The 15,129-nt window shown below is 31.9% G+C and overlaps 1 protein-coding gene across 2 annotated transcripts in view; it reads left to right on the forward strand.

Moving 5' to 3' along the window:
* LOC111635894 (probable C-mannosyltransferase DPY19L1) overlaps positions 1-15,129 on the forward strand; it is a 71,496-nt gene that overhangs the window by 32,774 nt on the left and 23,593 nt on the right. For both annotated transcript variants that reach the window (XM_023381019.1, XM_023381018.1), the window contains 2 exons: positions 388-489; positions 14,644-14,715. In XM_023381019.1, coding sequence (XP_023236787.1) covers positions 388-489; positions 14,644-14,715 — 174 coding nt within the window. The remainder of the gene's footprint in view (positions 1-387; positions 490-14,643; positions 14,716-15,129) is intronic.

The following is a 15,129-nucleotide window of genomic DNA, read 5'->3' on the forward strand; positions in this document are numbered from 1 at the left end:
ATTTGTAAATTTAGATTACTTTTTTCTGTACTATATTAAAAACTAAAATTTATTTGTTTGTAAGCTTAAAATAGATCCTTATTAACCATATATTATTAAAAATGCATTAATAAATAAAATACAGAACCGGATATGGTAATTTATGGTTTAGCCTAGTGACAAGTAGATTCGGAGACAAGTAAATTCGACTTACGTCGCCTCCTGGAACCAATTACTGACGTAAGGCGAGGTATACCTGTGTTTGAAATTTTCTGTTATCATATTTGAATTTTTCTAATTAATTTCATTTCATAATGCTAACTGTTACATAAGTTTTGACAACAGACTATTACAGCAGAAATTTTATCATTTTGTACTTTATATTTAATAAATTTATTTTTCTTACAGGATCATATATTAAATATATTAAAATCTAAATTTACTTCATATAAAGATTTTCATACATTATTATATACTTGTGCAGCCGAATTTGATTTTATGGATTTTGAGGTAAGTGTATAAAACCTTTACTTCTTAGTTGCTTGTATTATAATTGGATTCTTGAAATTTGTATTTTGGAATTAGATCAATGGATTAGAAATAATTATAAAATACTAATTCTGAAATCTTGGCCGGTTAGTTGCTAATTAATTAACTAACTGACCAAATGAAGTTAAAGTTAAGATGTGACTGCATTTTAAAGATTGCTTTTATTATAATATGGACAAAAAGTTTTCAATATTACAATTTACATGTACTATATTGTATCTTACAGCATATAAGATGCACCCTCATCTTAGCACAGAATATTTAGGAAAAAAGCACTTAGTGTACAAATGTAACCATCATATGAAACCTGATACATTACAATAAAGCTAGAGCAACTGCCACATATATATATATATAACCTGATATTATACGGCACTTGCTGTAGCTTTATAGTACTTAACGTATTTAGCCATCCCTTGCTGTTGGTACTAGGCCTCAAAAGTTTTTATACTATAATCTGATTAAAAGAGTAAATTAGAATTCACACTTTAATTTTTTTTAAGAAAAATACAGATGTTTAAAAGAAGTCATTTACAGTTAAGATTTACCATTAAAATATTCTGTTTGAATACATGCAAAAGTTGATGAGCTATAGGAAATAATAATAATAATATGCTTAATTAAATGTCGTATTAAATATTTTTATTGAAGAATTGAGTTTGATAGAATCTAACTTTTGAATAAAAATGTAGCCTATTGAAGACCATTTGGGAAATTCAGTAGGCTATGGAAGATTGTGATATCACATATAAGATGCAAAGTGATTAAGACTTTTTTAGATAAAAGTTGCATCTTATATGCCATAAAATATAGTAAGTACCAAGAGAATTCTAGTAATATATCCAAAATGTATATTGCGAAAACAGTGCAAAAGTAAGAACCTACATTTTTCAGTTTCTTGAGCAATTTTGTTTTTCTTCCTTGTCCTAGCTTTCCTATTAACTGGGTGTCGTCGTCGTTGCTTTCAGGCTTTAGCCTTTAAGACTATCACCGTGTTTTGTTTTTATAGATTAATCTTTATATTTAGAAAAATATATTTAAACCTTTTGTAGGTAAGTGTTATTAAGCTTTTTTTTAAAGATAGGTANATTGGGTTTGATAGAATCTAACTTTTGAATAAAAATGTAGCCTATTGAAGACCATTTGGGAAATTCGGTAGGCTATGGAAGATTGTGATATAAGATGCACATATAAGATAAAGATGCACATGTGATATAAGATCACATATAAGATGCAAGGTGATTAAGACTTTTTTAGATAAAAGTTGCATCTTATATGCCATAAAATATAGTAAGTACCAAGAGAATTCTAGTAATATATCCAAAATGTATATTGCGAAAACAGTGCAAAAGTAAGAACCTACATTTTTCAGTTTCTTGAGTAATTTTGTTTTTCTTCCTTGTCCTAGCTTTCCTATTAACTGGGTGTCGTCGTCGTTGCTTTCAGGCTTTAGCCTTTAAGACTATCACCGTGTTTTGTTTTTATAGATTAATCTTTATATTTAGAAAAATATATTTAAACCTTTTGTAGGTAAGTGTTATTAAGCTTTTTTTTAAAGATAGGTAAGTAATCATTTGTAAAAATGGCAAACAAGATATAGCAGTATCTTGGTACTCAAACAATTTGGTATTTGAACACAAATTCTGGAGAAAAATTTGCTCAGTACTTGAACAAATGAGGGCCCTAAAACAAATTTTTCATTCACAATTAATAACATATTTTTATTTTACCATCCATAAAAGTTTTTTATTATAAAAATAAGAAAAAAATGATATTTCTGACCAAGATCAACAAGCTCAGATGACAACAATACTTTATAAAGAGAAAACATCCTCATTTAACTAAAATTAATATTAGTGCATAATACAGTACTTTTAATTGTTTCTTTTAGTTAATTATTGAAATTAGCTTTAATAAACATATTTGTCTTGTTAACAAAAAAGAATAGTATACTTTTGTTAACTTTTGGAACCTAACCCTAGGTTTTTCACCAGTTCTTTGTTTCGTACAGCATGGATTCACATAACACGGCACTTTTTTGGAACATAATTACTGTGTTATATCAGGGATACCTGTACTTATTAGATGAAGTAATACAATAAACTTCTCTACCAGGTTTTTCTTTTGAGGAGATACCAATTACATCTGAAGAATTGATATTAATAATCTTTTATTCACAATTAAAAAAAATCTATTAAACAGTTGCAAGAATCAGTTTCTTGAGGTATTATGAAATAATAAATTATAAGGTTATTATGATTAGAAAAATTGTTTAAATGCCCTGTCAGAAGTGACAAATATTCAAAACTGTAAATTACAATCGTTGGGCAATTTTTTCAACTCAGATATTTTGATTCTTAATTAAAGTTCAGTTCTCCTCTTCAATAGACAAGAACCTTGCATACAATTGAGAACAGTATTGTTTGAGGGTTGATAAATGAGAAACTATACCACTCATGTTAGTCTTCAAATCTTACAAATATCCCTGTTAAATGGTACATAAAGTAGATTCCTAGCAACTAATAATCCTCTTTCCTTTGTCAATAGATATAAAAAGGATTCCAGTCTTTGCATCTTAGGAGTTGGCTCACTTGGAGATGGACAACATCTCAAAGTTACCACACTGTTCGAAGTAGAACAAAAATTCAACGACAGAGGTGTTCAGTGTTCCTTATATTTTAAAGTAAACCAGGAAGCAGTACACAGTATTATTAATCAAAGGGAAAAAAGAATAAACAACAATTAAAAAAAGAAGTAAAAGTGCAGACACAATTCTGCCAGCACTGAAGAAAATAAAACAGCACTCCAAAACTCTTTTATCAATGAAATAGCAATAGCAGCTTAATACTTAAAGAATTTTGGCATTAAAAAGCTTATGAAGAGGTTCTCTGGCTATTGGGAATCTTAAGGAAAATCTTAGATATAATTGTTGATTCCACATCTAATTGAAACAAAATTATTGCTTTCTGCACTATTCAGGAAAACTGCATTCATCATAAACTACAGTATTACCATTCATACCTTTAAAAATGAAGTATGATTTTTGATGTCTTTACCTTTAAAAATGCAAATTTTTAATGGTAAAGGCATTTAAGGCAGGTTAAATTTTTAAAGCATTAATATTTGAAATGCAACTTGTTCACACACAACTTGTTCAATTCAACTTGTTCACAGAGGACAGCTTTTGTTCTTATTTTTAAATTGTAATTAGTTTTTTTATCCCGAGGAAGGTTGTTTAAAACAACCAAAAACAGTAGGAAAATTAAAATCTTACTGCATTTTTAAAGGTATGAGTGGTAGTACTATAGTTTATTGCATTCTGTTTCTTAATTACCAAATTCATCAAAAAATGTATGGTTTGAAAAGATTGCGCTTGGTCAATATCAGCTGTGTCTTTTCTAAGGGAGACAGGATAGGATAAGTGTGTAGTAATTTTGTTACACATGTGAGTACTTAAGTTGAACCCTTTGTATCCTGTAACAAAAGTGTATCCTGGAGGATAATTAGGAAAATAGGGGCAGGCTAGAGGGATGATCTATGGATTTAAATCAGTTGCACACATTTTTATTTCTGATTTTTATACTTTGATGGAGAATGTTTTCCGGAGAGTTTGGATTTTTTTTCTGAAATAATGAGCACTTCCATAAAATAGGAAGCCTGTAAAAATCCAGATTTGCAAAATAGTATGCAATATGCATAGATTTATGGATGAACAACAAAAACATTTGTTGCTTCTTAGTAATGTTAAATCACTGATTAGACTAATGTTGAAATTTAGATATGTTTGGATTTTGTGTGCAATTTAATACTTTATGTAATCTTTGCCTTTATTAAAAATAGCCCTAGTCTTTGACTTACAAGTTTAAATAATAATCAAATTTTCTCTTAACTTTTTTATAATCATGTTTAAACACACTGCTAAATTATTAAACAATTACATGAATTAAACTGACTTTATGTTTCGTCACAAACTAGACAATCGTCAGAAAATCGTAACATATTGAACTATGGTTTTGACCTGCAACATCTCTCCTCTTTTCTCATTTTTATTTTTTAATGCATAATATAGTATTTAGGATAAATTATTCCTTTGTTCATTAAGCAACAGTTAATTCACCTCAAATAAAAGGTCATCTCTGTAAGTGAAGAATGTTTTTTGATTTGTCACTGGTAATTGTGAAACAATGATTTTATGAAGACAAAAATTTTTTGTATTCTTCAGTAATCTTCTTAGTATTTGAGAGAAAAAGAGATAGGTTTGAGGACTGTAGCCCAACTTGTCGGCTTGGTTTCCAAGTGCAGGTTACTGTATCGTAACTAATGACAAAATTAAACTAGGTCTGTTTAACCTGTCCTGTGTTGTTCCTGACATTTTTCGGGGTCTTGACCTCTGTCCTCGAATGTTTGACTTGTTACAGTATTGGTATGTTTTTGGAACTAGATGTTGCTAGTCATTATAATTTTTATATTAAAAATAACTTCCAAAATATAATTTTTTTGTTTTTATATATATTAATATATCTATTTTGTTTGTGAAAAATAAAACAATAATTTTGGATGATAAAATAGCCATGATTACTTTTTAAAACAATGCGTAATTTTCGTTAGACTTAACATTGACAAAATTCAACATGGCATCACAGGCAACGGAGAAGAATTTCAACATCGGATAGGTTAATACTAATCAGACTTGTTCTTTGAAGCATCAATGTAGCCCTGAAAATAAGGCTGATTTCAATGATAACATAGAGGTGTAGCGAAAACTGCTTGAAGAATTTTAAATTTGGATTTAATCCTGAATTGGAGTGGTATATTCATTTCATTCTGAACTGTTATCATCCAGGTTGGTGAGTTTCTTCCTTTCCTACAACTCTCCAATATTCACTCCACAATGCTGCCTGTTTCCCAAAGGTTTTCATATATTTTCATTGTGCTTTGGGTACAGTGTCTCTTGTTTTGTGGCATGACTTGCAAAATAGCTAGTTACCGTAAAGTTTTGACACTTTGTTCCATAAAAGTTGTATTATGGCAACTGGTATAGATCTTTGCATTTGCTCAAATAAAATCAATAGCTTGGAATTCACAGTGATGTGCGGGTTCTTACCACTGCGTGCTCCCACTATTTAGTCAGTTCATCAATAACAAATTGACTTGACTTTTTCCAGAAGTTTCAGAAATCCATTGTTTCATTCTATACACCACGATTTTGAAGTCCATGTTCTCCGATTTCCTATTCTGGCTGGTTGGTCTGCTTGCATGCCGGTCTCCGTGGTGCGTTTTTTATTCATTATATCATAACAATGTTCTTGTAACTTTTGTCTATAGAATAATTAGTTGACCTCGTACACACCAGATTCCTTTGAACTTGTTGACCCTCACCAGAATGCTGAATAATTCTCAAAAACTATCAGTTTTTGGATGTAATATGCATACATGAAAGTTACTTTTTTTTTTCAATATCTACTGATTCCCTGGGTCTAAAAGCAATCTGTTGTTACAACTTAAAATTGAGATTTTTCTCAAATAAATTGTGCGCGCTTATTTGAAGTGGAGTGTGACTTTAAGGGGATACTATTTAGTTCCTGAAAATAACCATGGAGAGGACAATCCAAATTTACAAAATGTGTTCGAGGCTCCCCTTGTTAGTATTGTATTGCTTCAAGATTTATTTTTCTGATTCAATCGATAGTCAAGGCATTGGTTTACCACTCTGGGGTAGTTAGGATTGAATCCAAGCAAACAATTTCCCAGAAATTTTTTGCAAGTGGAATTGTACTGATCAAGTATCAAGTAAATTGAGGGTTAGGTGGACTTGTTGACTGCCACATTCAGCTCAAAGTACATCTCATTATCCAACAGCATAAATTTTCCTAATGCTCATTTATGGATGAGTGCTTGACACTGCTTTTCCGGTAACAGTTTCTTGCCATGATATATAAGCGAGAGCCTTTACTTAGTAACAGTGAGCGTTGGCGTCTTGGTTTTCAAAGCATAGATCACATTTTATGATTAGTTCTGAATTTTTCAGGCTGTTCAATAAAGGTATGCGTCGTCTTTGTAATCAAATGTATTGGCCAGCTTCTTGACATTTTTTGATAGTGAAAATCATGGGTTTGTAGCCATGATTACCATGTTGTTCAAAGTTTCTAATTAATGAACAAATTGTCATTACTCTTCTAATTTAAATACTTCTAGTCTGTTCTAACAACAATTTCTTTATTTATTAAACATTTTTGACTATGTAAGTAGCCATCATCAAGGTTCTTATCATGGCTACTTAGATAGTCAATTTGATGATAAACGAAATTGTTGTTGTAACAAGCTAGAAGTCTTTAAATTTTATAAATACTCCAGTAATGAAGTTTATTAACTCCCCTATTTGTTAAAAATAAATAATTATACATGTGCATTAGAGTGTCCCTTATTATTCAAAATTTTTTCATTTTTTTCCCCTTTCACTCAAAGACAAGTAAATATTTAATTTCTTGATGATCGATGAATATTAATCCGTGCAAACTTGAGCATCAATGTGTCTGGATGTGCTGCGATTTGCTCGGGCCTGGAATGGTGGTTACACTTGGAGCGCTGTCAGTTTGTGTTCTGTTTCCAGCTGTGTTAGATGTATTTGTGCTCTGTTACACTAATATTATGTTGTCCCAAGGATAGTGTATTTTTAATAGGGAATGTGAAACATCAAATAACTGGACTGGAGGCAAATTTCCGTCAAATAGACAAGTGCTGGCTGTTTTATTTTATAAGATATGAGAGGTTAAATGTATGTGATCTTTTGGGAAAAAGTGAGAATTCCAACAAGATCTCTTCAGCATTGTGTAAAACCTCACAGATTTGTGTATTTGATATGAGGAAAATTAGAAATGAATGCAAGAAAGTCTCGAGAATTTTAAGTGCATGAAAAGTATATTCAAAACAATTTGGACAACCTGTTTGATATGACATATGCAAATGCTCTACAAACCATCAAATTAGATGAGAATAGAATCTTTTTACAGTGACAGAGAGAACTAAGGCAAAGAGGTGTGAATTGAGAACTCACCAAAAAAGAAAAATGGTCAAGGAAAAGGAAACTTGAAGAGTAGAAAATACAAAGTAAGCAATCAGTAACACCAACCTCTTCAGTTGCACTTCCTCTCTCGTTATCTGAAAATGAAGACAGTATATTTTTCAGTTCGGATGAATGCAATGATGGTGAGTCGTCTTTGCAGTTTCTGGATGACACACCAAAGTAAAATACTGCAAGACAAGGCACCAAAGATTTGATTACTGACAAATTAGTGGCTGCTTTAGACAGATGTCAATTGAGTGTAAGAGAATCTGTTTATATCCTCCAGGCAATAACAGAAGCACTTGGTCACAACACTGAAGAACTTCCTTTTAATAGATCTTCCATTTGTCAAATCAGGCAAAATAAAAGAAAGGAATGGGCTGAAGCCATTAAAGCTGTATTTAATAATGATATCTCTGAAAATCTAACTGTTCACTGGGATGGTAAGCTGTTAACTGCATGGAAAGTTAAGGAACCAAAAGAAGAAAGACTCCCAATAATCGTAACATTTGGAGATAAAGAACAGCTCGTTGGTGTTCTAAACTTAGAAAATGCTTCTGTTAAAGAGCAAGCACAAGCCATTGGAAATACACTAACAGGTTGGAGTTTGGAAAATAATGTAAAAATTCTTTGTAGTTGCCTTAAACACCGGCCACATAAATGGTGCATGCATCCTCATGGAACAAATATTGGATAGAGAGTTGTTGTTTTTCTCTGTCATCATCACATCTATGAAGTAGTGTTACAAANAAGAAGGAATTTAGCTATCAGACTTAAGGAGCACAAATATGACATTAATAAAGGGCACTGCAACACAGTATTATCCTGTATGGCACAAGCAGAGGACTCTACGGTTAAATAGAATGAAGCGACTATCCTCAGGGCTATGCGTTCCCCATCGTTAGCAATGCACGAAGAAAAAATCGAAATCTATAAAAGTAAATTAAAATATGATTGTATTAATGCCAGAGATGTAGATGGACTAGCTTCTGCATGGAAATTCTACATAAAAGAAAAACTAAAATACAAAAATTCTTAGCCCGACCTGCCCTTATACTTAGATGCATTTTTTGTGTATTTATTTCATTTTTATTTTATTTTACATATGTTATTTTTATTCTATTATATTATTTACATCATTATTGTATTAGCTCATTTAGTATATTTTGTTTTGTTTTATTATTTATTTGTTAATTTATCTAATAGTTTGTTTTGAATTTAAATGTAAAAGCATTTGAACATTCTGCCATTTAAATGTTAAGTTAAAATACGTTTGAATTTCAGTTGCATCTGAAGATGCCCTATCATATTGCCTTAATGTTTGTTTAATAAACATTTCTCAGTGTCGGGTGTTTGATGATTCATTAAGTATTTTAAAGAGCTGAGTATGATATTTAGTCAGTCACTTTTATTTTTGAACTAAGCTATTTTAATTTTTAGACTCTATGATAAAAATGCATGTGTTAGTAAAATAAATACTCATACTTTTCGACACAAAAACAGACAATACAAATTTTTAAATAAATTTGTTGTCGTCTTTTATGATGCTTGAGCCGTTAGACTAATCGGCTCCAATAAGTTAGTTTTGTCAATATTGACTGCAGTGCCAATCTCCAATTTTATTTTATGGTTACTCTACAGCAAGATTAAAACACAATTTTAACTCCAATTCATTACTTAGTGCCAACTGATGGATTTCTTGACAAACCTACTGTCCCAGGTTATTGCACCACCACCACTTGCCATACCTGCAAAGGCATATCAGCAAGTCCACTGTACTTGAGTCACCACCATCTACGTATACCTTAAAAAACCTGTGAATATGAGTAGTATCTTCCCCGAGCAGAAGAGGACTCATAATAAAAACCAATTAATTTAACACATTATTAAAACCTTATACACTGTATAACCCTAAATACCTTGAAAACCAGTGCAGCCAGACCTGCACCATAAAACCATTTAAGACCTTAAAAACAATTTATAACTATGTAAATCCTATATAATACCTCAAGGACCCAGTAACAATTAAAAGGGTATATTTACCTTATTGAAATTTTATATCTAACTTAACTAAGTTAAAAACAATACCTTATTTCATACTATGTACAATACATCTATAAAACATAAAGCCAAGATATATATGCATAAAACCAATATAACTATAAGAATTGGTGTTTAAGTTTTACTTTCCTGGCTATTATATATACATAACAAGGGAAAGAATTGGAAATGTGTCAAATTTGACCCTCAAAGTTTTTAGCAAATCTCCACGTTTTGAGACCTCCTGAATTCAAAAAGTAAAAAAAAAAAAGGTAAAATTTTGTGTGTGTTGGTGTCTATTTTGCTTAATATTTCAAGATGGGGTAAAGATTAAGTAACAAAATTTGCTGTGGTGTCTTGTATATGAGGGACATTGATGCTATTAAATTTTGGTTGTGAAAGGTCGAGGGGATGGAGAGAGAGAGAGAGGGTGGTCACATGTCATATCTCATGAGGTGTTAGACTTAATGGAGATTTTACTTATTAGTACAGTAGAGCCTCGAAACTTGGCACTCAATAACCCGGCACTCCGGATAACTCGGCCACACCCTGGCAGGGCAAAAAAATCCTTAGTTAATTAATTTTCATGATAAAGACAGCTTTATGCCTCATAAAGTATTTTTCTGAGGTCTGTCTTATCAGGTAAATTACTGTACACAGTGTATTCATTAATTNTATATATTAATATATCTATTTTGTTTGTGAAAAATAAAACAATAATTTTGGATGATAAAATAGCCATGATTACTTTTTAAAACAATGCGTAATTTTCGTTAGACTTAACATTGACAAAATTCAACATGGCATCACAGGCAACGGAGAAGAATTTCAACATCGGATAGGTTAATACTAATCAGACTTGTTCTTTGAAGCATCAATGTAGCCCTGAAAATAAGGCTGATTTCAATGATAACATAGAGGTGTAGCGAAAACTGCTTGAAGAATTTTAAATTTGGATTTAATCCTGAATTGGAGTGGTATATTCATTTCATTCTGAACTGTTATCATCCAGGTTGGTGAGTTTCTTCCTTTCCTACAACTCTCCAATATTCACTCCACAATGCTGCCTGTTTCCCAAAGGTTTTCATATATTTTCATTGTGCTTTGGGTACAGTGTCTCTTGTTTTGTGGCATGACTTGCAAAATAGCTAGTTACCGTAAAGTTTTGACACTTTGTTCCATAAAAGTTGTATTATGGCAACTGGTATAGATCTTTGCATTTGCTCAAATAAAATCAATAGCTTGGAATTCACAGTGATGTGCGGGTTCTTACCACTGCGTGCTCCCACTATTTAGTCAGTTCATCAATAACAAATTGACTTGACTTTTTCCAGAAGTTTCAGAAATCCATTGTTTCATTCTATACACCACGATTTTGAAGTCCATGTTCTCCGATTTCCTATTCTGGCTGGTTGGTCTGCTTGCATGCCGGTCTCCGTGGTGCGTTTTTTATTCATTATATCATAACAATGTTCTTGTAACTTTTGTCTATAGAATAATTAGTTGACCCCGTACACACCAGATTCCTTTGAACTTGTTGACCCTCACCAGAATGCTGAATAATTCTCAAAAACTATCAGTTTTTGGATGTAATATGCATACATGAAAGTTACTTTTTTTTTTCAATATCTACTGATTCCCTGGGTCTAAAAGCAATCTGTTGTTACAACTTAAAATTGAGATTTTTCTCAAATAAATTGTGCGCGCTTATTTGAAGTGGAGTGTGACTTTAAGGGGATACTATTTAGTTCCTGAAAATAACCATGGAGAGGACAATCCAAATTTACAAAATGTGTTCGAGGCTCCCCTTGTTAGTATTGTATTGCTTCAAGATTTATTTTTCTGATTCAATCGATAGTCAAGGCATTGGTTTACCACTCTGGGGTAGTTAGGATTGAATCCAAGCAAACAATTTCCCAGAATTTTTTTGCAAGTGGAATTGTACTGATCAAGTATCAAGTAAATTGAGGGTTAGGTGGACTTGTTGACTGCCACATTCAGCTCAAAGTACATCTCATTATCCAACAGCATAAATTTTCCTAATGCTCATTTATGGATGAGTGCTTGACACTGCTTTTCCGGTAACAGTTTCTTGCCATGATATATAAGCGAGAGCCTTTACTTAGTAACAGTGAGCGTTGGCGTCTTGGTTTTCAAAGCATAGATCACATTTTATGATTAGTTCTGAATTTTTCAGGCTGTTCAATAAAGGTATGCGTCGTCTTTGTAATCAAATGTATTGGCCAGCTTCTTGACATTTTTTGATAGTGAAAATCATGGGTTTGTAGCCATGATTACCATGTTGTTCAAAGTTTCTAATTAATGAACAAATTGTCATTACTCTTCTAATTTAAATACTTCTAGTCTGTTCTAACAACAATTTCTTTATTTATTAAACATTTTTGACTATGTAAGTAGCCATCATCAAGGTTCTTATCATGGCTACTTAGATAGTCAATTTGATGATAAACGAAATTGTTGTTGTAACAAGCTAGAAGTCTTTAAATTTTATAAATACTCCAGTAATGAAGTTTATTAACTCCCCTATTTGTTAAAAATAAATAATTATACATGTGCATTAGAGTGTCCCTTATTATTCAAAATTTTTTCATTTTTTTCCCCTTTCACTCAAAGACAAGTAAATATTTAATTTCTTGATGATCGATGAATATTAATCCGTGCAAACTTGAGCATCAATGTGTCTGGATGTGCTGCGATTTGCTCGGGCCTGGAATGGTGGTTACACTTGGAGCGCTGTCAGTTTGTGTTCTGTTTCCAGCTGTGTTAGATGTATTTGTGCTCTGTTACACTAATATTATGTTGTCCCAAGGATAGTGTATTTTTAATAGGGAATGTGAAACATCAAATAACTGGACTGGAGGCAAATTTCCGTCAAATAGACAAGTGCTGGCTGTTTTATTTTATAAGATATGAGAGGTTAAATGTATGTGATCTTTTGGGAAAAAGTGAGAATTCCAACAAGATCTCTTCAGCATTGTGTAAAACCTCACAGATTTGTGTATTTGATATGAAGAAAATTAGAAATGAATGCAAGAAAGTCTCGAGAATTTTAAGTGCATGAAAAGTATATTCAAAACAATTTGGACAACCTGTTTGATATGACATATGCAAATGCTCTACAAACCATCAAATTAGATGAGAATAGAATCTTTTTACAGTGACAGAGAGAACTAAGGCAAAGAGGTGTGAATTGAGAACTCACCAAAAAAGAAAAATGGTCAAGGAAAAGGAAACTTGAAGAGTAGAAAATACAAAGTAAGCAATCAGTAACACCAACCTCTTCAGTTGCACTTCCTCTCTCGTTATCTGAAAATGAAGACAGTATATTTTTCAGTTCGGATGAATGCAATGATGGTGAGTCGTCTTTGCAGTTTCTGGATGACACACCAAAGTAAAATACTGCAAGACAAGGCACCAAAGATTTGATTACTGACAAATTAGTGGCTGCTTTAGACAGATGTCAATTGAGTGTAAGAGAATCTGTTTATATCCTCCAGGCAATAACAGAAGCACTTGGTCACAACACTGAAGAACTTCCTTTTAATAGATCTTCCATTTGTCAAATCAGGCAAAATAAAAGAAAGGAATGGGCTGAAGCCATTAAAGCTGTATTTAATAATGATATCTCTGAAAATCTAACTGTTCACTGGGATGGTAAGCTGTTAACTGCATGGAAAGTTAAGGAACCAAAAGAAGAAAGACTCCCAATAATCGTAACATTTGGAGATAAAGAACAGCTCGTTGGTGTTCTAAACTTAGAAAATGCTTCTGTTAAAGAGCAAGCACAAGCCATTGGAAATACACTAACAGGTTGGAGTTTGGAAAATAATGTAAAAATTCTTTGTAGTTGCCTTAAACACCGGCCACATAAATGGTGCATGCATCCTCATGGAACAAATATTGGATAGAGAGTTGTTGTTTTTCTCTGTCATCATCACATCTATGAAGTAGTGTTACAAAGTGCATTTGAAAGGAAAACATGTGATGTAACAAGTAATCCTGACATCCTTCTCTTCACACAAGAGAAAGTTGGGAAAATGTTAATGCTAATAATTTTTAAAGTGTTAAAGATTATGCAAAGTCTTTCAGTGAGTTATAACTTCAAGAACTATTGGACTTTTATAAAGCTGAACTGCAGAAAGAAATGCCAAGAAATGATTACCACGAACTTACAGAACTCTGTGTACTATTTTTGGGAGGTGACATGAAAAAGAAACTAAAAGTCTGTTCTCCTCAGACTCTGCATCAAGCTCAATGGATGACAAAAGTAACTTTTTTCTTAAAAATGTTTCTCCTAGGATCAAAACTTAAAATATTCATCAGGGAAGGAGGTTTGCATGATATTTCTCTGTTTGTTGTAAGTGCAGTGCAACTGTAAAAACTCCTAATCAAGATCTCTGCTTCTTGAATCCCTTAAAAGCATACAAAGTGATAGATACAACCATTTCTACAACAGCTTTAAAGAAGTATAGCCAACACTTGTGGTATTTATCCAAAGAACTACTTTATTGCTTGGTATTTCTTAGTTATTAGTTTTTTACTGTTGCTTAATATCTCCATGTCAATTATTCCCCGTATTCAAGTTTTGCACTCAAGTTGGCACAGGTTAATGCTGTCCTATAGAGATGACACTTCATATTTGAGCAATTATGACCAAATGCCAAAAATTTAGGGGTAGGCATTTAGACCAAAAATTTTTAAATCAAAATAAGGGACACCTTAATGTGTATTTACGAGACTAACTTATCAATTTTGTGCAGATTTTTCCCATACCATAGCATATGTAATACTTTGTAACTCCTGTATTTTTTGTATATTTTTACTTGTGGTGTGCCATGTGTGAGAAAAGGTTTTGGAAAACTGATATACATATGAGTATAAAGAAATCAACATTTTTTTTTGTGTTTTAAATGCACTAAATTTGATTAAAATTCTATTTAGTTTTGTATTTCAAATGATTTGAAGTTTTGATTTGCTTCTCTTGTTTTTAGACAATAATAATACTCAGCAAAACACTATTGTTACCATCGGCCATTGCAACTGTTATCTGTTTGGCATTTCAGGTGAGTATTATTTTAGTTGTGCAGATAAAATTTTTTATTTTTTAAAAGTATTAAGTTACTATTTTATACAAAGACTTATCCGATTTCAACGAAATCAATGCGAAAGTATTTTTTACAATGAGTCATGAAAAACATATTTTTATCTATATTTAGAGCGTAGTACTCAAATTGCGGTGTGTGGCACGTAGAAACAGTCAATAAAATGGAGAGATCATACTTGAAAATAAACGAGCAGTGGCGTGCCGTCCACGGAAGCTGTGGAAGCGCCGCTTCTCTTATATTTTCTAAAATATAAATACATATTGGGCAATTATTTTCATATTTTAACGTACTTTGAATTAATTAAAATTAATATTTTATTATAACCGCATTATGTACCTTATTACAAATTTCTATACTAAACGTGAAAAAAAA

This window comes from Centruroides sculpturatus, unplaced genomic scaffold (genome assembly GCF_000671375.1).
Source record: "Centruroides sculpturatus isolate CEXI.00-Female unplaced genomic scaffold, Cexi_2.0 scaffold933, whole genome shotgun sequence".
In the NCBI taxonomy this organism is placed as follows: Eukaryota; Metazoa; Arthropoda; class Arachnida; order Scorpiones; family Buthidae; genus Centruroides; species Centruroides sculpturatus.